Source organism: Centruroides sculpturatus, unplaced genomic scaffold, assembly GCF_000671375.1.
Source record: "Centruroides sculpturatus isolate CEXI.00-Female unplaced genomic scaffold, Cexi_2.0 scaffold639, whole genome shotgun sequence".
NCBI lineage: Eukaryota > Metazoa > Arthropoda > Arachnida > Scorpiones > Buthidae > Centruroides > Centruroides sculpturatus.
In genome coordinates this window covers 407260-429378 of record NW_019384778.1, presented here as the reverse complement: position 1 = coordinate 429378, position 22119 = coordinate 407260, and the positions used below count along the sequence as shown (strand labels likewise).

The following is a 22119-nucleotide window of genomic DNA, read 5'->3' as shown; positions in this document are numbered from 1 at the left end:
GAATAGTTAAATTACATTTTTTGATGTTTTTCTGACAGGATAATTAATCAACAGAATGAATTTTATAAGAGATATGAACCTACAGAAGAAGAGCTAGAATTGGTAATTATCTATTTTTATTCATAGAAATAAAATCTGGAAAATTCAGTCTTTATTGTATGAATTTTAATTTTCAGATTATTAGATTATTTTAAAAAAACTGAGGTTAAAAATATCTTCAATGAAACTCATGTTATAATAATTTCTACAAAATCAAAATTTTATAAGATTTTATGTATGAAATTTGTTACTGAAATAAAAATTAAAATATTTATTTTCTACCTTTTTTAATATCTGCAATATTTTTACAATCTCAGATACTTTATTTTTTCAGACCATAAATTTAATTATTATTTTTTTATTAATAGAGAAGGGAAGCAAGAAAACAAGAGCAAGCTAATAATCCACATTACTTAAAATCATCATTAAGTAAGGTAAATGATGAAATTTAATTGATAAAGATTAATAAAATAAAATTATCCAAAATTAATTTGATTATCAAATTTTTTAAGAAATTCTTCTGTTTATAAATAAGTTAGATTATGATATTGATAAATTAAATTATTTTTGAAAGTTAAATCTGTATGAAAAAGTTAAAAAATCAGTTTATATGATGTACAGTACATTATTTTGTTCTAAAACATTTTAATAGATTCTTATGATATAAATATATATAAGAAATGAGAATTTATATATATAATTCTCTGTTTTTTTTTTTAATTTCAAGTATCAGTAAATTTAAATGAGTAATTGAGTAATTCATAACCTCTATATAAAATTGGAGTTTGAATATAATATATATATGAATATATGAGAGCCTCAGAAGTGAAACGTGTTAAGTGACATTAGTATCATTTTCAGTATTTCACTATTAAAGTGAATGAACATTTGAATAGGTTTTACATGCGGCTATAATACTGAAAATGGTGCTAATGTCACATAGATGTTTTATGTCCAAGATCCTCATATAACAACTTTTTGTTCTCTTTGTTGTAATATTTGTGTAAAAAGTAAGATATATCAGATAAATAATGATAATGATTGCAGATTCAGATTTTGTGTAATGATAATTAATTAATAAATTTATAAAATTGTTTGATACTTTTCAGTTTTTATTCCCAGAAGTTGCATCATGTGTCACATTCTAATATCATGCCACATTTCATACACCATTTCACATCAGAGTCAAGAAAGCACACTATTCAAAATTCAAATTTTATTTGAAAATAACTAAAATGAAATTTCTAAAATCTAATTGTTATTTTAATAACAATTTAAAGTAATTGTACTTACTTTCCTTCTCTTAGAATAACTATTTATGTTTAAAAATTGCAGACAAAACTTAAATGACAATTATTTCTGAAGGTTACAAAAATAAATGAAAATGGCTAATCTTTAATCTGTGTAACCATGTATTAACCCACACACCAAAAAGGCATCTAAAAATTGATTTTTCAAATCTATAACTTACTTTTAACATGCTTAGCATACTACATTTTATTACCTTTCTTGGAAAAATGTTGAGAATTTAATATATCTTATTCTTGCATAATATGAGCAAAATCATCATCATTCTTATACAAATTAAATATAGAATACAAATACAGTGCATTATTTTCTTCAATAGTACATCTAACCTGAAATGCTGAACTGATGGACTGATTTGCATACGAACAGGTAACAGTGGATTATTTGCAAATTAAAACTATTCTTTAAAAATAATTAATGCCAATATTAAATATAAAAAATATATATATTTAAAATTTTAGAAAGAAATAATTCTTTCTTATATTTTAATTTTTGCACACTAATTCTTCATTTGAAATCATAATGCAATTAGCTTTCATTGTTTTGTAAGCAATGTGACAGCTCACATTCAAACATAATGTGACATGCAATGCAACTGGTGGGGATAAAACAGAAAAGTTCCAAAGGTTTAATAGTAAACTTAATTGATTTTAAACTTAAGAATTAATGAATTAATTAGTAATATTTTATTATTTCAGAATGACATGAATGAAATGGTGGATGATATTCCTGTTGCTCATATTGATTTAACTGTTCCATTACATATACCAGGTAATTTAAATGAAATGCTTTTAGACAATAAAAATATAGTAAGTAAGTAACTTATAGTTATAAATGTAATCAATACATTTGTTTTTAATTTACTAGATATAAAAACAAATTCATAATAAAATTAAGTTTTCTAAATAAGCAAGAGAATTAAGGAGAATTAAAAAAAAAAATTTGTTTAATTGGTTTTATTCTGAGCCTGCTAAATGTCAGTTATAATTAAAGAGAGAAAATATATGTTTTTTCATGTAAATAATGTATTTTTTAATGAGAAAATAATTATTTATTAGCAATATTTAATTTGTTGTTTTGATAATGTTATAAGAAACAAGTAATGCTGTTATAATCATGTCTGGTTTGCTAATTATTTTTATATAATATATGTATCACTGAAAATTAAATATTCTGAAATTATGTAATTTAAAGTAATGTATACAAAGTTTCGTAATTTGTATAAAAGTACAATTAGTTATTCTTACCTAAACATTTAGTAGTAGTATTATATAATGTGAGCTTTCTGATTGCATATTGACATAAAGTGCATATTGACCTAAAGACAAGCATTGATTTATTTTTATAAATAAAGACATTTCAAACAGTTCTTACTCTTAATCTTTTGTTTTCTTAAACTGTATTGCAGGATTAATTTCTTCTGATAAATATTTAAATACACATAATATTAAAACAAAGAATACACAAAGGAAAAATAAAAAGAAAAAAAGAAAAACCAAAAAAGGAAAACATGTCTTAACTGATAGTGAAGATGATATTTCTGCTGTTCATGAGGTGACAATATTAAAAGAAGAAATGCCTGATGGTGCTAGATTAACTGATGATGAAGATGATGATGATAGAAATCCAGATGATCCTCATAAAGCTTTAGACATCAACCTTGATGAGTATGTTTTTTCATTTTATGTAAATATGTAATTCTTCATTGTTGTTTTTTTATAATTTTATAATTCTGAACAGGTAATTTTTTATTTGTTGTTAATTAGTAATAGTAATGGAAACAAAAATTTTTAGAACATTTCATATATATGAAATTGTAAACATACTTTCAATTTTATAAATGTTTAATGTTTTAATAATATATATAAAAAATTAAAAAACGATAAGCATATTAAAAATATCTTAAAGAATAGAATATTTTGTTTTTTAAGAAATTTTTAATATGATATCAAATGTAATGTTTTGAGTGATTTGTCATTTATTTCAAGTAGATTATTATAAAATTTTATATTTTTTAACTTTTACAGGGTTGGACAAAATGTATAGCCAGGATATAAATGAGGAAGTAAAACATAATCACTGGATGAATGTGTTTCAAAATAACATCAGTACATACCCAAAGATATGCCATTTGCATACTGTGACTTTCAAAAGTCATTTCCTGAATATTGACTGTGTACTGATATTATTTTGAAATATATTTATCCAGTGGTTACATTTTTGCTGCCTCATTTATATCTGGCTATACATTTTGCCCAATTCTAATAAAATTTTTCTTAACATAACTTAATACAGAACTGATTGAAAAAATTGATAATCTATATATATAAAAATGAATGTGTGTCTGTGTGTCTGTCTTATGTCCTTCATGCATTACCACACTGTTTATCTGATTGCCATGAAACTTTGGGAAGTTGTTTAATATACTCTTGCGCAGGTTTGTGGCATAGTACGATTGCCATAAAACTTAGGAAAGTTTTTTAATACACTCCCGCGAAGGTTTCTTGCATAGTACATTTAATCCACGATAGATGGCGCGCGTTTATACGAGTGTATTGAGACAGTGTGTTCGATCGATTTCAAATTGTGAAGACCATTTCCCCCTATTTCAAAAAATATCTCTATATATGCATTTGTGAACTGTTATTTACGATATTTGTAATAATTTTTGTTTAATCACTTTATTTTAACTTTTTTTGCTAATTATGTATTCGCTCGAACTTTGTTAAAACCTTAACTGTATCCCGAACAACAACCGAAGTTGTAGGAGGAAATTCGCCTATTTTACCGATCTAGGAATCCCCCTTTTCCAAATTTTAATATCGACTCAAAATAATTTAAAAAGACAAATTACAATAAAACGGTTTATTATCCAACTATCAGAAATTTCACAACATGCCAAGGAAGAGAGGAAGGAGCAATTAAATAATTAAAATTGTAAAGGATTAAAAATATATATATATAAATGGGGAATATCGCGCTTCTGACAATCGCTGCGAGTGTGTGGGTTAAATTTGGAGAATGCGTGTTTCTCGCGTGGACAACTGTATGTGACCAGCTAACGCGTCGGAAAACCTTCTGATTTATTCGTGTACACACCAGACGGAAAAACAAAAAATATCGTGTATCCACAAGCACTCCAATAAATAAATAGAATTGAAACGACACTTTGAAATGTTTTACCGATGAAAATGAATAATAATAATAAGTTTCAATAAAAATAATAAAATGTAAATTGAATTTTATCATAACGAGTTTGCTTGAATTTCCTTTCTTCTGAGATCGCAGCAATGTGCAACGGGTAAGCTAGTAAAGTATAAAATAATGCTATATTTATTACATAGTTTTATATGATGGATATATTGTACTTATAGATCCTAATAATTTAGGAATGTTTCATAGCATACAAAATTTATTCTTGATTAAACATTATGAGATACTATTAATATTATTAGCTTCTGACTATGAATAAACTAAATTGCATTTCTACAGAAACTTCATTTAACTATTTTATACTTATTTAGACCTCTTCGAGATGATGAACAACTACCTGTACGAACACACCATATTGTAATGCCTAATAAAGTTGAAGAGAAGAATGAAAAGAATAAAATTAAAAAAAAGAAAGAAAGGGAATCTGGGAAACAACATAAAGTTGGAAAGGTATAAAATTTTGTTCTCTTGAACTAAATTATATTTATTTTAATTATAGAAAAAATTAAACCAGTACTATTTTAATTACTATTATTTTATAGCTTGACATCATGCATATTATAATTATAAATAATTTATATAAAAGTTAAATCTATTTAGGATTACAGTGTACTGTACAATTTGAATTGTTTCAAAAGGAGATAGAACATTTGTAATATTAATTATAATGTTTTAATGTTAAGATCTGTCAAAAATAAAAATAAAAATGACAATTTTCAGCTTTTTAAGAATTCATAATGTATGTTTGAATAAAAATTATATAATTACTTTAATTGTATGTTTTATTTATCAGAAAGAAAAAATGAAAAAGAATAAAAACATTGAACAAAATAAAACTGAAGATATAGAAAATATAAAAGTAATAGAAATATCAGAACAAAATGGTAGAATTGAGGATCAGTTGATTGAAGAAAATAGTGTTGCAGCTAAAAATAAAAAGAATGAGGTAAATAATATGAGCATGTTATATATAACATATTTGCCAGTTTTTTCATATAACATTTTATACTTAGAATGTCTGTAGAATGATTTTAATAGTTTTGACTATCAAAGTTTTGAAGAGAACAATCTTCTTTCTGTTTGTTCGTGCTTGTCATTTCAGATTATATAATACTATAGGTGTTGAATTCAACTAAAATTTAGACTGTATCTGCTAGTTAAAATGTTTTCAAAAAGATTATAATATAATTTTGCTTTGAAATGAAAGTATATATTCAAAATAGCTTTAGGGGTGAATGAATAAATTGTGTTCATTTTTTAGCATTTCATTCCAAATAAAAGTTACAGATGACATTTTCAAATTTATCTATAGAACTTTAAAGTAACTTTTAAACATGTTTTTACCCACTTTTAATTTTAAACTGATAGCACAATCTTACAATCAATGGTGTCTTAGAATCAAAGAAATAGGAGCATTTTGCAAATCATACTTTTTCATGTTCAAAGATTTGATTTCATTGTAGATGTAACATGGAAACAAGTAAAACGGCAAAAACGTATTTGGGACAAGACTATGTCTTGGAGACTCGCTACTAAGCGATGTATTTTCAATGAAATTAACCTATCAAATTTCAAAATTTCTCTCCATTGCGTGTCTGCCCGGGTTGAATTTTTGTCTATGCGTAACGAAAATTTCCTGTTTTTGAAAAAAAATAATCGTGGCTATTGTATCATCTGAAATTATTTTTTTATTTTGCACAAACAATATACAATTTAACCCGATTATAACGTCATCGGATGTAATGACAACCCTAATATAATGTCAAATTTTTATCGGTCCCACGGTTTTACTATACTAGATAATGTTAAATAACCTACTTTTAACGACATAAAACCCTGTTTTAATGTCATATTTGAAGCACTCCCAAATTTACAAAATTAGATTACAAATTTTATTTAACATAAAATAAACTATGTGTTCAGTCCTAAGGTCTGACTTCACTTCTTACAATGACTGTGGATGGTACTCTCCCCCACCTGACTTTGTTGGGATGAGATGCTTGTTTGTATAAGAGGGTCACCATTTAGTATTTTATTTTGACTCAGTTCTCGGTCCCCTGACTACCTACAAGTCTGGATTTTTTTATGCGCAAATGATTTGGGCACCTAATTCTCTGTGCCAAATATCAAGTCTTGGCATGTACTCCTTCATACCTCTAAGCTGGTAACATAAACCAGCAGTGTGATTTTATAATGAGTTATTCACTTCTTCTCATTTTATTATATTTTTTCTAGTTCCTTTATCATCATAATTTCAAGTTTTTTGCATTAACATTTAGCTATTTTTCCTTTAATTTATCTGCTTATTTACTGTATTTTATATAGACTTTTATTGTTTCTACTTTGTCTTAACATAGCATGACATTTTCAGTTTTTATGCCAGTAAAATCATAACAATCAATCAAGGATTTTAATCAAATGTAATTAAATAAATTGTATTTTCAGAAAAACAAAAAGAAAAAGTGGGAGAAAGAAAAACAGAAAGAAAAGAAGTCAAAAAAAGAAAAGAAAAAGCGACAAAGAACTCACCATGGTAATACCTTATTACAAGAGGATCAACCAAAAGATAAAACAGAATATGAAGAAGCTCCAGGAATAGCAACACCATCCAAAGAACCTGGAACTAGCATTTCACAGACTCCTCTTACGCCTTCTATGCCTGTAAGTTACTGATGAAATGTATTAAAATTAAAATCTTAAAATTTCATAAAATCTAATAAATTATATAATATAATCATTATCTTACATAATAATACAAATTAAAAGCTCTTTCTTTTCAAATTGTATTAGTATATATTATTTAAAACAAATCAATTTAGAAAAATTTTGAATTCTTAATTAACTAGATACATTAACAAAATATAGATTTAAAAATATATATTTAGGATTAATTATCATATATTAAATTAAGAAAATAATTTTATTTTGTTTAGAATTAAATTTTTATTTAAAATTTAATATAGTAGAAGTTTGTTAATTCAGCATCTGTGGAACCAGAGTAGTGTCAGATTACCAAACTTTTTGTATTTTTGCAAAATTTGATAAGTTGTATGCAATATGAATGTTGCAGACATTATTGTTCATTTTATATCAGTGCATGCAGCTGTATATTTCTGATTTACTTTCTCAGACTTGTAATATCAGACTCTAATCAGTCTGAAAATGATACAGTACACAACTATGTTAAGATTGTTTAAAAACCTTCAGAAACATTAATGAACAGTGTGATGAAGTCTGATCCTAAAAGAGTTTACCGTCTTATTTAAAATTTATGACGTAAACATGTATTAGGCACAGGAAAGCTCCAGTGAAAACATTTAATCTGACACAAACAAGGTTCTGTAATAAAATGAGTTATTTTTCTTGATAATATCACTCATGATCTCATGGATGACCTCCTGATGTATAGAAACATAAATGATTACACTTTGCAATTTTTCTTTCAATCTTCAGGGTATTGTGTGTCCAAACAAATTCCAATTTGTGGATGGATTATTAGCTATTCTTAATGAATTTCTACTGTATTAAAAATTGTACAGATTAAAAATTGATATCATATTTATTAGAAAAAAAGAAAATGAAATTTTTAAGATGCAAAGAAATTTAAAATATTGAAATATTTCAGCTACCTTCTAATTATAAATTATTAGGAGAAGATAAAAATATTAAAATGGTAAGAATTTTATTTATTATGAAAATTAATATTTTTGTTTTTTGTTTAAAAATGTTTTAAGTTAAAATAACAATTGCTATTTTTTTAGACTTACGAGATTCGAACTCTGCAGAATGTACGAAATGAGATAGTAGTTTCTGTAATTTTTAATAATTTAAGTGATTGCCATATAAAGGAATTAGAATTTAATGTTTTAGATACATTAAATACAAAGATGGTTCGAAATGTAAGTATTGACTTGTTTAGAATAAAAATAAATTAATGAATTAAAAACTAAATAATTAAAATTTGTTTTTTAGCAAAAGCTTTTTCTTTGTAACTATAACATCATAGTGTAAATATGAAAAATTTATAAGAAATACAGATAGTACTCATAATAATAATTCTGAGTTGATAATTCATGAAAAATAATTATTCTTAAAATGTAAAATAGTTTTAGAAGTATTTTAGATCATTGTTTTAAAACAGGAAAGTCCAATCTTTTTGTTTCTCTGGGCCACATTGGAAGAAGTCATGGAGTTTTGGGCCACAAGTATATTATATATACTTGTTACACGATCTTTAAATATATAAGTATATTTAAAGATTAACATGTCTAGACTATAGTAATAAGTATTAAAACTTCATCTTGAAAAAGGATATTTAAAAAAATTAATTCTATACTTTCAATTTTTACTTAGAAATAGATAAATTCATTTATTATAAAGGAGAGAAACAAAAATTTATTTTAAAAACACAAATATTTGTTTTATTTGGGTCTCTAATTAATAAAAAAAACGTTGAAACATTATTTTAAAGTGCATTTTTATTCAACTAATATATTTATAAATAATATGTAGCCCAAAAAGTAGTCAATGTGCCAAATTATATTTTTTACATCAAACTAAAAAAACTAAAAACTGCAATGCTGGAAGAAATACTAAATAAAGCTGGAGTTGGGACTCAAAGGATTATAGACCCAAATGCAGGGAAAGGAGAGAAAGGACAAAAGATAAAGAAGTGAAGAAGGTTGGAAAATTAAGGGTAAATATTTGCATAATAGAAGATCTATTTAACCTTTCTCACTACTTTTTATTTTTTGGCCTTTCTTTCCTTTCCCAGAATTTGGATCTATAATCCTTTGAGTCACAACTTCAGCTTTATTTAGTATTCCTCCCTCATTCACACATTTCCAAGTTCAGTAGAGCATCAGTTATCCGACTGAATTGGGGACTCAGGTTGGTCAGATAACTGAAAAAATCAGATAACCGAAAAGAATGAAAAAAATACATTATTAGTATAGTATATTAGTATATCCCATGTAATTAGTATATTAGTATATCACTATTAATTAACTTTGCGTTGAATTTTCATTGATGTTAAACCTAACAAATTTTTTAAAAATAATAATTGTCACTATTGTATCGTTAAAAATTGTTTTTAAGTTATTTTATTGCTCACAAAACAAACAACCACTCATAATTAGAAAATTAAGTTTCATTTAAATACTGGTCTCCCTTCAATGGTCGAGCCAGTGTTGCCAGCTAAAACACGCAAAAATTTAACAAAAATAATATTAAAGTAGCCAAGACATAGCCAAATATTGTAGTGCCACATCACTCGCAGACATTTGAATTTTGTTGACTAGAACGGTCGGTTAACCGATGTGATGGTTAATCGGGGATCAGATAATCGATGCTCTACTGTATTTGAAAATATTAGCTTTCCACTCAAAAATAAAATATGTATAAAGGTTTACGGCTTTGTGAAACTTCTTTTTTGAGTTTGTCATAGAAATAAATAAATAAAAAAAATTTGTCGGTTTTGTTTACATGTTTATTGGGCCGCATGCAGTCCGCGGGCTACAGGTTGGACACCTGTTTTAAAATATACTGTACATGTTTGCATACTGTATATTTATTAAAAGAAAATGCTAAAATGATTATTCTCAAACAGGAGTAAAATGATAAATCAAAAATCATATAACTTTAAAATTACTGTAATGTAAATTTCATTAGATCATTTTACATGATTTTATTAATGATTTAAAACAGGGGTATCCAACCCGCGGGCCGCATGCGGCCCAAGGCAAGTTACAATGTGGCCCAATAAACGTGTAAACAAAACCGACAAATTTTAAATTTAATTTAATTTATTTATTTCAACGGCATAAACTCAAAAAAGAAGTTTCACAAAGCCGTAAATCTTTATATGTATTTTACTTTTGAGTCGAAAGGAAATATTTTCAAATACTTGGAAATGTGTGAATGAGGAAAGAATACTAAATAAATCTAAAGTTGAGACTCGAAGAATTATAGTCCCAAATTCGAGGAAAGGAGAGAAAGGCCAAAAGATAAAACGTAGTGAGAAAGATTAAATAGACTTTCTGTTATGCAAATATGGACCCTTAATTTTCCAACTTTCCTCACTTCTTTATCTTTTGTCCTTTCTCTCCCTTCCCCGCATTTGGGTCTATAATCCTTTGAGTCCAACTCCGGCTTTATTTAGTATTTATTCCAGGTTTGCATGATTTGGCTACTTTGCGCCAAAGTTGGCTACCCGTTTTTTAGTTTGCCGTAAAAAATATCATTTGGCGCATTGGCTATTTTTTGGGCTACATCTTATTTATAAATATATTAGTCGAATAAAAATGCATTTTAAAATGGTGTTTTGTCAATTTTTATTAATTAGAGACCCAAATATTTGTGTTTTTCAAATACATTTTTGTTCGTCTCCTTTATAATAAATGAATTTATCCATTTCTAAGTAAAAATTAGAAGTGTCTGTAGAAGTAATTTTTTAATATATCCTTTTTTGTGATAAAGATTTAATACTTATTACTATAATCTAGATATGTTAATTCTTAAATATACAAGTATATTTAAGGATTGGGCCACAAGTATATATAATACACTTGTGGCCCAAAACTCCATGACATTTTCCAATGTGGCCCAGAGAAACAAAAAGGTTGGACACCCCTGATTTAAAATTAGGACATCTCAACAATAAAAATCATATAAGTTACAATTTTTATAACTTTTTATATGATTTTTAGTGCTTAGATATCCTAACACTAGGGATTATAAGTATAGTAGTAGTATACTTTTTAAATTATTTTAATTTAAATATATTTTAAGTTATATTTTTATTTTGCTAAAGATGACTTTTGTTTTCATGAACTGAAAATGTTAGTATTTTATATGTTATTTATCAGCTTGAAGTAAAGCATTTTTCATTAAAACTCTAATATACGGTGCCAAGTTTTAAAGATTTTCATGATATAAATTATTTAGTAGAAAATGGCTTTAATAATTTAATTCATAAATTTAAACAGATTGATGGAGGAAATCAAGATGGTATTAAAGTTCCATTTCAGTTGCCACCTGGAACTATGAATGAAGGACAATTTATATTTAATGTAGATAGCATCATTATGTCACAAAAATTACGTGGAACTTTTACTTATATGATAGTGGTGAGTATATTGGTATTTTGTAAAAATGATGCATTCATTTTTATTTTACAATTTATTTTTGTAAATTATTTAAAATAATGAAATATAAAATATAGTTTAGTTGTGTAATGTTGTTATCCTTAAATGTTTTAAAATTTTACATGTTTTTTTTAATCTATTTAGTTTGATGAGATTAGAATGATTCATTTGTTTTTACATTATCATAACTTCATATTTTTATGAAATACTTAAATTATATCATTTCATAAGCTAACTGGATTCTTTCTGAATTATGAATCATTTAATTTGACTATTCTTATTTATTTATTTATTTATTTTTTTGAGTAAAAAATATATTAAACCATTAAAATTGCAAAATCAATTTTTTTTTTATATTAATTTTATTAAAATATAAAGTTCATAGTTATTTTTTTATTTATATATGTAATTTTAAATTTATATTTATTAAATTAGAACTAATAAATATTTTAAAGTGAATTTTAATTTATAATATACAGAATGCATTATAGAGAAATGAAAATATATGATAATAGTATTGCTTTCTTAGAAGCAATAATGCCACATATTGATTCATAAGCATGTTTTAAGATTAAATCTACTTGTTTATGTAGAGGATACATGTTAGCTGCTATAAAATGTTTATAATAGATACAAAATAAGCATACTTAAGATGATTTTAACTGATTTGTCATATTTATGTTTTTCTAAAAAAATTATAAATTAACATTTTATATGAAGTTTAAATATCAAAATTAAATTAACTTTAATGCAATTACTAAACAGTGTTCTTATTGTAAATTATTTATTTTTAAGTTTAAGCATTTAAATATTGGATATAATATACAGGGGGGTGCAAAAATACAAATGTTTGGTGTTCGTTATTATTATTTTTATTATCTTTTATTAGTTTGTATTCCTTATTTGTGATTTAATCTGAATATATAAAATTACTTGTCCTGACTGAGTCACTGATTCATCATCGCCCAGAGCAAACCACTGAACCTAAACAGGTGAAATTTGGTACACAGTAAGGGTACATCATGAAAACGCACACTAAGAAGGGATTTTTGAAATTCTCCCGCGGGGGGAGAGGGAGAGCATTAAGGCTTAACCGGAAGAACAGCTTCTACTGCACTATTTTTAGATGCAATTTTTGTTTTCAACTACGTTTCTAAGTAACTAGTATTCATTGGGTACGTAGGTGTATTAAATTGATAACATTTCAGACATTGGTATAAATATTTTTATATATTTCAATTTTTTAACCAAATGTTCAAATTATTTTAAATTCTAATTTGTTATTGCATATTGGTTCAATTATAGAATGATTGTAAACATTCCAGAAAATTGATCAAATTGAAAATAGTTTGTTTGATTCTCAGCAATTCTCATCATTCTCAGCGGTAGGTGTTATATAACAATTACTATGGCTGTTGAAATACTGAATATAAATGGGGTTAGCTTGCAAAATCTTTGCGGGCGAAGTCGCATGTAACAGCTAGTTTGTACATAAAAATAAATGTTTTTTTCTCCCTGTATGTTTTTTAGCATGCTCCACTATAGTAGTGAAGTGCTTATGGTAGGACTTTTCTGTGTCTCTCAGATGATGTGTTCCATTAATCCATTTATTGTGCATGTCCACACACATGTGCAAAAGGGAACTGAACATTTTCATTTACAGTCACTGTAAGCTATAGTAAAAACTACCCAGATCCTCTGGAATCTATAAACCATATCCCTTACTGTATATTCAGTGAAAAATTCTTCTGAACAACTACTTGATTCCAAGAATTCATAAAAATTTATTTTAAACAAAATTAATATTAGATTCGCTTTTGTGGAGCATGCTATCAGATTGGTTTGACTAAGCTTGTTTTCAAAACAACAACTGTATACCTACTTTTGCATCCCCTCTGTATAATTATTACATATTGAATAATGTTGAATATGTAAATTAAATGTTATATAAATCAAAAATATTAAGCAGTAATTAATAATTTAAAAACTAATAATTTGAACAAAAAGTCATCCAAAAAATTTTTTTCTGAAAAATTAAACATTAATGCAATAATAGTTATTCTTATTTACATGGCATATAAATGAAAAACAAATGTTAGTAAATTATAACAAACAAGTAGCATTTTAATTTTATTTGATAGGTATTAAAAATTTTTTCAGAGAAAAATTTCAAAATTACATATGTATGCTACCATGTAATAAAGACTCCTCTGAATAATGAGATTATAGAAATGATTATGATTATCTATTGACACATTGTTATTGTTGGCACATGTTTCTTGAGAGGTTGAAAATTAAGTTATAAGATAGAAAAATTTTTTATATTCGTATAAGTGCAAGTATTGTATAAGATATGTTATGATAGTAGTTAAGGAACTATGTAATCTGTGTCCAACTCATTTTCTTACTGACATAAATTCTTGATGAATATAGAATACATTGTTAATTTGATGAAATATATAGATTGTATATAATGACATATAATCTATATATTTCCTTCTGTAGTGTTATCTTTTCTATTTCTAAGAATGTTTTGTCTCAGTGGATATTCAGTATATATTCATAGTAGGAATAATTTTTATGACAATCAAAGCAATTACTCATATCATATATATAATGCTGTTTGTGAATAAGATGTTTATCCTTGCACAATTTTAAATTTAAAAATTTTTGTCTTTAAATGTTACTTAATTATTAAAATAATTAAAAACTTATAAAATGAAAAGATTTTTAGCTTTATTTTTATCTTGTTCTAAAATCATATGTTGAAAATTATTTTAATAATTTCAAACCTAAATAAGTTTAAGTTGAAATTGATAAGAACACTTAATTGAGAATCAATAAATTTTTGTTAGAATTTTATAAAATTTAGTGTGTTTAGATTTTTTTCTATTTATATTTGGCGATATTTGTTTTATTTTGTTCACTTAATTTAGAATTTATTTTATACATAATTACATATCTTATGGTTATGAGAAAAACAAACTAATATGATTAAATTTATTATAATTGAAGACTGAAATAGGATCAACTCATGAAAAATTAGAATTTAAATTACATCTTCCTGTGTCATCATATTTAATTGGGACAACGTATAAAAGGTTAGTAAATTTTATTTATTATGTATTGAAATAAAATGTGAATTTATTTAACAAAGTAGAATTATTTTTTTATAAGAGAATAAAAACTAAAACATAGTTACACTTAAAGTGAAATAAGATGTAACACATAAACATCTTATTTCACTTAAATGCTATAAATAAAAACAAGTAAAAATGTTCTGAAATATTCGGAACTCTTTTACTATTCACAATAAATAAGACAATATTTAGATGTTTATGTAACTTTTTTGGTTTTTACTTTATTACAATGTGTTATGAAATAAAGATTATGATAGTCTAGGAAGTTGATGATGATTCTTTACTACTAATTGTTTTTTAACTTCAGAAAATTCTTAATTTTGCTGAAAGGAAAACTTGAAATTGATAAGGGCATCAACAAACCTCTAAGAATGTTTCATTATATCATTATTTGAATTATCTGTTATAAAATTATTATTATTTAAATTATTTCTGACATAATTTAGAAATTCTTCCACAAAGATTAGTAAATTAAATTTTTTAAATAAAAAAAAAGAAATCACTGATATGAATTTAAAAAAAATTAAAACACATTTAAAATTACAAAATTTAAAAACACAAAATTAAAACATATTTAGTGATAGGTGATACTTCTTTATTATTGATATAATTTATCATGTTAGATTGCATATTCCTTATTAAGATATACAGGATTCAAAGAAAAATCAGTTCATCCCAATAACTTTAAACCATCTGTTATAGTGCAATGGAAGTAATTGGCACCTGTAGGAGAGTGACCATATGCAGTCCATTGAATGCAACTTCAGTATTTTTTCAGCAGGGGCACTAAAGTAAAGAAAACTAACTTGGTAACTAACAGAGATAGGCAAAAAAAAGTCCAATTACAAAAAGAAATAGCTTTGCTCACTTAGTACAAAATGATATCTTGTTCAGCAGAAACACTTACAGGAAAGAGCAGAAAATACTAAGAAATTTAATAACATTTATGCACAAAACAACACAGATGTAATGCAAAGTTTGTGCATCACAGGTGCAACTAACTTGCCAAATACACAGTGTTCAAAGTGTACACCATCAATGTCAATACACTTATGGATTTTGGATAGAACTTCATCTAGAACAGTATGCAGCATTGTAAGGGTTACAGAATTACAGATGCTGATGATGCATTTTTTTAGATCTACTATGGTAGAAGATTCTATAGTGCTCTCTTCATTTTTCAGGTATCCCTGAAAGAAGTCCATTGGTATTAAGTCAGGTGACTATAGTGGCCATACCATACAACTACCATATTTAATAACTCTGTTGCTAAATGGCATAAAATCTGATTTCTGACAATGTTTTCTTAGTGTTTACTGTTATTTTCTGCTGAATCAAATATCATTTTGTTTCTGCTGAATCAAGTATCATTTTGTAATTGGACTTTTTTGCCTACCCTGTTAGTTTCTGAGTTAGTTTTTATCTTTAGTTCTGTATTTCAACAGTCATGCTAAAATCACATTCAATAAAAATTATGCATGGTCACTATCATTCAGGTGCCAATTACTTCTGTGGTGCTACAACAAGTGGTTTAAAAGTTAAAGGTGGTCTATGGACTTTCCTTTGAACCCTGTATAATAAATTTTAGGCTAATAAATAATAATAAAATGTTTATTATTATTTATCAAAGATTGATTACAAGATATAAAGTTTAGTTTTAGTCAGATTTGTAATATGTTTTTTTTAACTACAGAAAGTAATAATTTTACAAATTTCAGTATTTATTATAGGAAATAATTTAAACTTGACATTATAAAAGGTACAGCATTTTCTATTAAACCATAAACATCTTATGCCTGCTAGATTGTGTATTTGCTTTTTGATTATCTAATTTGTTATGTTAGAATAAAGTTGAATCTTAACTGTACATGAATCACTTCATTTTAACTTTCAATATAGTTTTTAAAAACAATAATGATGCGATATTAAAACTATATTGAAGGAACAAAAAAATTTGTTACAATCACCAGACATAAAAATAAATCAGTTTTTACTCAGAGATGGCCAATGACATTGTTGCTTGTAGATGTTTTTAACTGTTTTACATATTTTATGAGGTATAGCCTCTAATAAAAAGTTATCTCTGAATGAAAACTGTTTTTTTCCCTGCTGATGATTGTGAGTGATGAACTTATGAAGACAATTTTTGTTTCTTCAATATGGTTTTATTATGTAAATAAATATTGTTGGCCATTTTTAATCAATGATGATTTACTTTGATGGTCTGAGTTATATAAACAACAGACATTATTAGGTAGGGTTAAATTTTTCACATCGATATTAATTTTTTAAATTGAATTTAATGTCTTCAGAATTTTTATAATGATAATCTATATTCATATCAAATATTCATAACTTGTAATATAAAAATAAATACATAAAGTAATGTAAAATTGTTTATATTTTCAGGGACACTTTTGCAGAACTTTTAAGTAGTGCAGAATTAACAGTTAAATCTTCATTTCAGTTAGAATCTGTTGGTGATTTAGAATTTTCACACATTCTCTCCAAAATATGTTTTTATTGCCATTTTACAGGTATGTAAAAATTCTGATATTGTATAAGTTTTATGATTATTAATTATTTTTCATATCAAAAAAGTTAACTGTTCACAAAGCATTTATAACAGTTTAATAATAATAGTTGCATGCTTTCTATGAATGAAACATTTTTTTATATTCTAAACAGTTCTACAATGCTGATTTTACTTTTCCTGCTGTTATATATAGCAGAGGGAAAGTATGGCACAGTCAAAAATAACTGCCCAAGATTTTTTATTTTTGGACTCAGGACCTTGAAATGTCAAGAAATGCAAAAAAAAATTGGGGATTTTTTTTCCTGTATGCATGGATGTTCGTGTCTGGGGGCACAATTTCTGTTCACCCACTTTGAAGCTTAATAACTCCTGTGATTTTTATTCAAAATTTCTGAAATTACAGAGAGGTTTGTGTATTAGGAAATTGATGCTATAAAATTTTGGTGGTTGAAGATCAAGGAAGTGGGGAGATAGAGGGGAGTTGTCTTGAGTGGTGTTGGACTTAAGGAAGATTTTACTTGTTATTAGCATTTACAATTTTTTTTATAAAACTCATCTCTACCCTGGAAATAAGGTTTTTACCATTTTATAATAATTAACAATATAAAGAGTTTTTAAAATAAAATCTTGTAACAGATGCAAGTTTAAATGTTGCTGGAAAAGTTAGTCAACTCAATGCTGGATTTTTTTATAATAGACTTTTTAAAAAATGTTAAAGCTTTATTTAAAATGACAGTTCTTTTAATGATAAATTATGTGAAAAAAAATTAGAATATCTTTTATATATACCATATTTCTTGGATTGTAAGACATAGCAATCATTTGAAACTGAATTTTAAGATCTTTTTAGAGAGAAAAATTTTGAATATAAGCAGTTTTATTAGTTTTATTCAATAACAAGAAGTTAGAAAGACTACAAATGCCATGAAATAGATAACATTCAGTTGCTATATTTTCATGTACATACAATAACTTTTTGTTTTAATGATGTATTATAATGTCATCTTGAAGCATTTTTAATGTTAAGGTGTATAAATTACAGATTCACCATCAACAATGCTCATTTGAACTAATGTGACTGTTGAGCAGTACAGTAAAAGTCATTATTGATGCTTAAATCACCCCGTAATCTACTCGTAATAGCAACTTCTTGTTGTTTTGACTACAAATGTAAGATATCATCAATTGTAAGACTCGTATCTATTTCAGACAAGTAAAAATGGATTATATAAAAAACTCTTAGAATCAAGGAAATGCAGTATATTGAACAGCAGGATTGTATAAAAATATGAATGAATAGTATTAAGTTTCTCCGTTGGATATTAGTAATACGAAGTTATATATAAATAATAATGAATGAAAAATTTGAACTCTAGTTTTAGTTTTATAGTTTCTCTAGTTTTCTATTTTTTCTAGTTTTTAATTATTTATAAAATATTTTCTATTATTTTTTTAACTTGATACTAGATTTTTGGCATTAGGAGTAATTATCTTGAAACAAACATTTGGTGTACTTAATAAAGTTGCAAACATTAGAAAGATATTCATGGTCCATACATACCTGGAAAGTCAGGGAATCACAGATTAAATTACCTGTACGGACCCTGGATATTACAACATAATTAATTTTGCTGAAGGAGTACTTGTTTGTTCTTTTCACTGTAATGATGATTTGCAATTTGCAACTTTTTAATGATCGTATTTAGTGGCTGACACACACAATATTGTTTAACATTCATATATTGTTCTGAATGTTAAGCAATATTAATATTCAGACAAATAGTTCAATATTGCTTATACAGCTCATTTTGTCCTGGTTATAGTGATTTGTCATTAAATGGAAAAAATATTTTAATTACATTATTTACAAAATAGCATTTACTATGGAGGTAAATTGCTAAATTGGAAATACATTTCTTAGATGTAAAATTTCTTAATATATTAAAAGAACAAAGTACATAAATTATATTCCATGTACTCATATATTTAAATATATGAAGATTATTCTGAATTTGATTTAATATTAGATTTTTAAGCAAGAAAGTCATATAAATGGGCAATTTTAAGTAGGCATTAATGTGTACACAGTATATATGTTTTATGATGATTCTTAAAAAGTACATTATATAAAATTCTATCTATAGTGCATTATATTTATTAAAAAAAAATGTTCCTACAGTTTTTAACAATTTAGATATTTACAAATTGAATGAAACTTATGTTGAAATAAATTTAACTTCTGTTATAATGAGTAATGATTTAATTATTTATATATTTACAGTGGTGGAGCAAGTTGGACTTAGTGCCTCTCTTTATAGTCGCTCAATCCAAGATGATCATATATGTTTACTAGTCAAACATTTGGTAAGTTAGTTAATAGTTAATTAGTTAAAATTTTATTTAAATTTTACTAATTTGTTGTTTTTAACAGAATCCTAACAGGTTGAGTGTGGATGGAAAAAGTACAAATGACCAATTACTGTCCAGTCTATTAGATGAAATTAAACAGATTTTAAGTCCACAGAATTCAATTTCAACATAATTATAAAGAAAATTTAATATTTTATGCAAAAAAATTAACTTGAAAGTTTTGGATTGACTCCAGACACATTCCAGTAAAATATGAAGAATGGATTGCACAGTTAAAGATTAGGAATATTTTGTTAAATTATGCAATATTTTGTCAGCATTCTAAAAGAAATCGTAAGTTTAACTTAAATTCCTAATCAGTTAAAAATATTTACAATTATAAATGGATTATATTATTCCTTTAAGAAATAATATTGAATATGTTGGACATTTATTCTTAATTTATAAAAATTAAGGGAATTTTATTTAAAAATTTCTGTATAAAGTAATTTCTGATCTTTTTTAAAAAAAAAATAAGGAAAATAGTTGTACTTCACATTTCTAATAACATTGTATAAAATTAAATCTCATATTGAAAGTACTTTGATAAAATGTACATTTGAAAATTGATAAATGATATAAAAAATATCTATTTCAGATAAGAAAGGTAAATTATACTGTAAACTTTATTTTTATAAAATTTATCATCAAATTAGATTTAAATCATCTGGAACAATTTTAATACTTATTTCATTGATTCATCTTATAATTGTTTGAATTATTATGTTATAACAATCAAGTAGTATACATTAATAGAGAATGAAAGAAAAATAATAATATAAACTCTTTGCAGTTTTGTCAAAACAAATTATTTGGTGTCAGATATGTGCCTCATATTATTCACATTGTTTATTGATTATTGGCTAATAATTCCTTCCATTAAAAAGGAGAATTGATGTTAACAAGAGAAGGTCTTGCTTGGAAATGAATAGTTGAAGTATATAAATAACTATTCTTGTTGATAATGTTTGTAAATATTTATCAGAATGATGGAAATAAACCAAATTGATAAAATTTTGTTTATGAATACTTATACTTTAATTAAAAATAATGATTGACTAGAAAATCACTTAATACGTACAGTAGTTAAAATTTCTTATTTATAAATATACAAACTAGAGCAGCAAGTAAATATTTTTATATGTAAATATACGGTAATATATTTAATTTGGTATACTGGTTGCATGTTTGTATTATGTGTATGTATGTACACATATTTTTACAAACATAAAACACACCATAAAAAACAAAACAGAAGAAAAATAGATGATGTAGTCTTTTAACAATTCAAGTTATAAAATTTGTATCTTAAAGAGATTTTTAAGAATTGTAAATCAAAATGACTTCAGTAAGATTCAATCTAATTAGAATAAATGCAAAATTTTTTAATATCTTTATTCTAAGTTATCAAATCAACCTTTACGGGGCTGCAGAGAGCTTGTATGGGGGCTCGAGATAGAGTAGGACCCAGTTTTTTGAACAAATGAAATACATACAATGTTTTTTTTATTAAATAATATACTGTATTGATACAAGGGTTTAAGTTTACATGTCATACAGCAAAAACTGCTGCTTGTGTAGTAGTTTATGGTCAAAAACAACATGACATCATCCATGGCTCAGCTGTTGATGTTCAACTACTTCAGAATTTCAGTAATAATGATGGAATTGTGTATGTTACATAGTTCCAGTTTGTTTTTCCCCTAAGTACCTTTCCATATATTGACACTTCTCCCATAATTTTTGCAATGATGGTATGCCTGCTGAATTAGAAGTATTTTGACTGGTTTCAGAACATGACACTGCAGTGGGGGTTAATTTTTCCTAACCAATGGACTTGGTTAGGAAAAATCTGGATCATCCAGCCTACAGTCCAGATCCATCACTACTCAATTATTGCCTGTTTGGTCCTTTATAGGAAGTCTTGTGAGACAAGAATCACTGCATGAAAAAATTTGTAACTTTGTAGTTTGTTATGCAGTGGCTCTTCAGTTAATTAAAATACTTCTATTCCTCAAGCAAGCTATTGTTGCCAAAACGATGAGAGAAGTATCAGTGTATAGAGGGAGGTACTTAGAGAAAAAAACATAACACACACTTCATTCATTATCTGTAAACTGGATAGAAGTTGAATCACCCTTAATGTTGTAAATATATTAGTAAAAATAACATTAATTTTGTCAGGATCCAAAGTGGTTCCTATCCATAAGTTCTGGATGATTTTCTGATCATATTACAATACAGAAAACTAGTAGTAGTAAAAAAACTAATCTTTGTTCTCTGTAAAACTACTAATTATTTTTTTAATTTGATATGATAACAATGAAAA

General features: G+C 25.6%; 1 protein-coding gene across 1 annotated transcript in view; it reads left to right on the top strand.

Annotated features, from left to right (window-relative positions):
• Positions 1-20814, top strand: part of LOC111629122 (AP-3 complex subunit delta-1-like) — a gene marked incomplete at its 5' end in the record, with an annotated part of 62570 nt that extends 41756 nt beyond the window's left edge. The window contains 14 exons of the mRNA XM_023372992.1: positions 39-102; positions 408-473; positions 2046-2118; positions 2756-3014; positions 4872-5010; positions 5354-5506; positions 7006-7221; positions 8186-8233; positions 8322-8459; positions 11547-11687; positions 14721-14806; positions 17255-17382; positions 19663-19745; positions 19813-20814. Coding sequence (XP_023228760.1) covers positions 39-102; positions 408-473; positions 2046-2118; positions 2756-3014; positions 4872-5010; positions 5354-5506; positions 7006-7221; positions 8186-8233; positions 8322-8459; positions 11547-11687; positions 14721-14806; positions 17255-17382; positions 19663-19745; positions 19813-19923 — 1705 coding nt within the window. The remainder of the gene's footprint in view (positions 1-38; positions 103-407; positions 474-2045; positions 2119-2755; positions 3015-4871; positions 5011-5353; positions 5507-7005; positions 7222-8185; positions 8234-8321; positions 8460-11546; positions 11688-14720; positions 14807-17254; positions 17383-19662; positions 19746-19812) is intronic.
• Positions 20815-22119: the final 1305 nt, after the last annotated feature.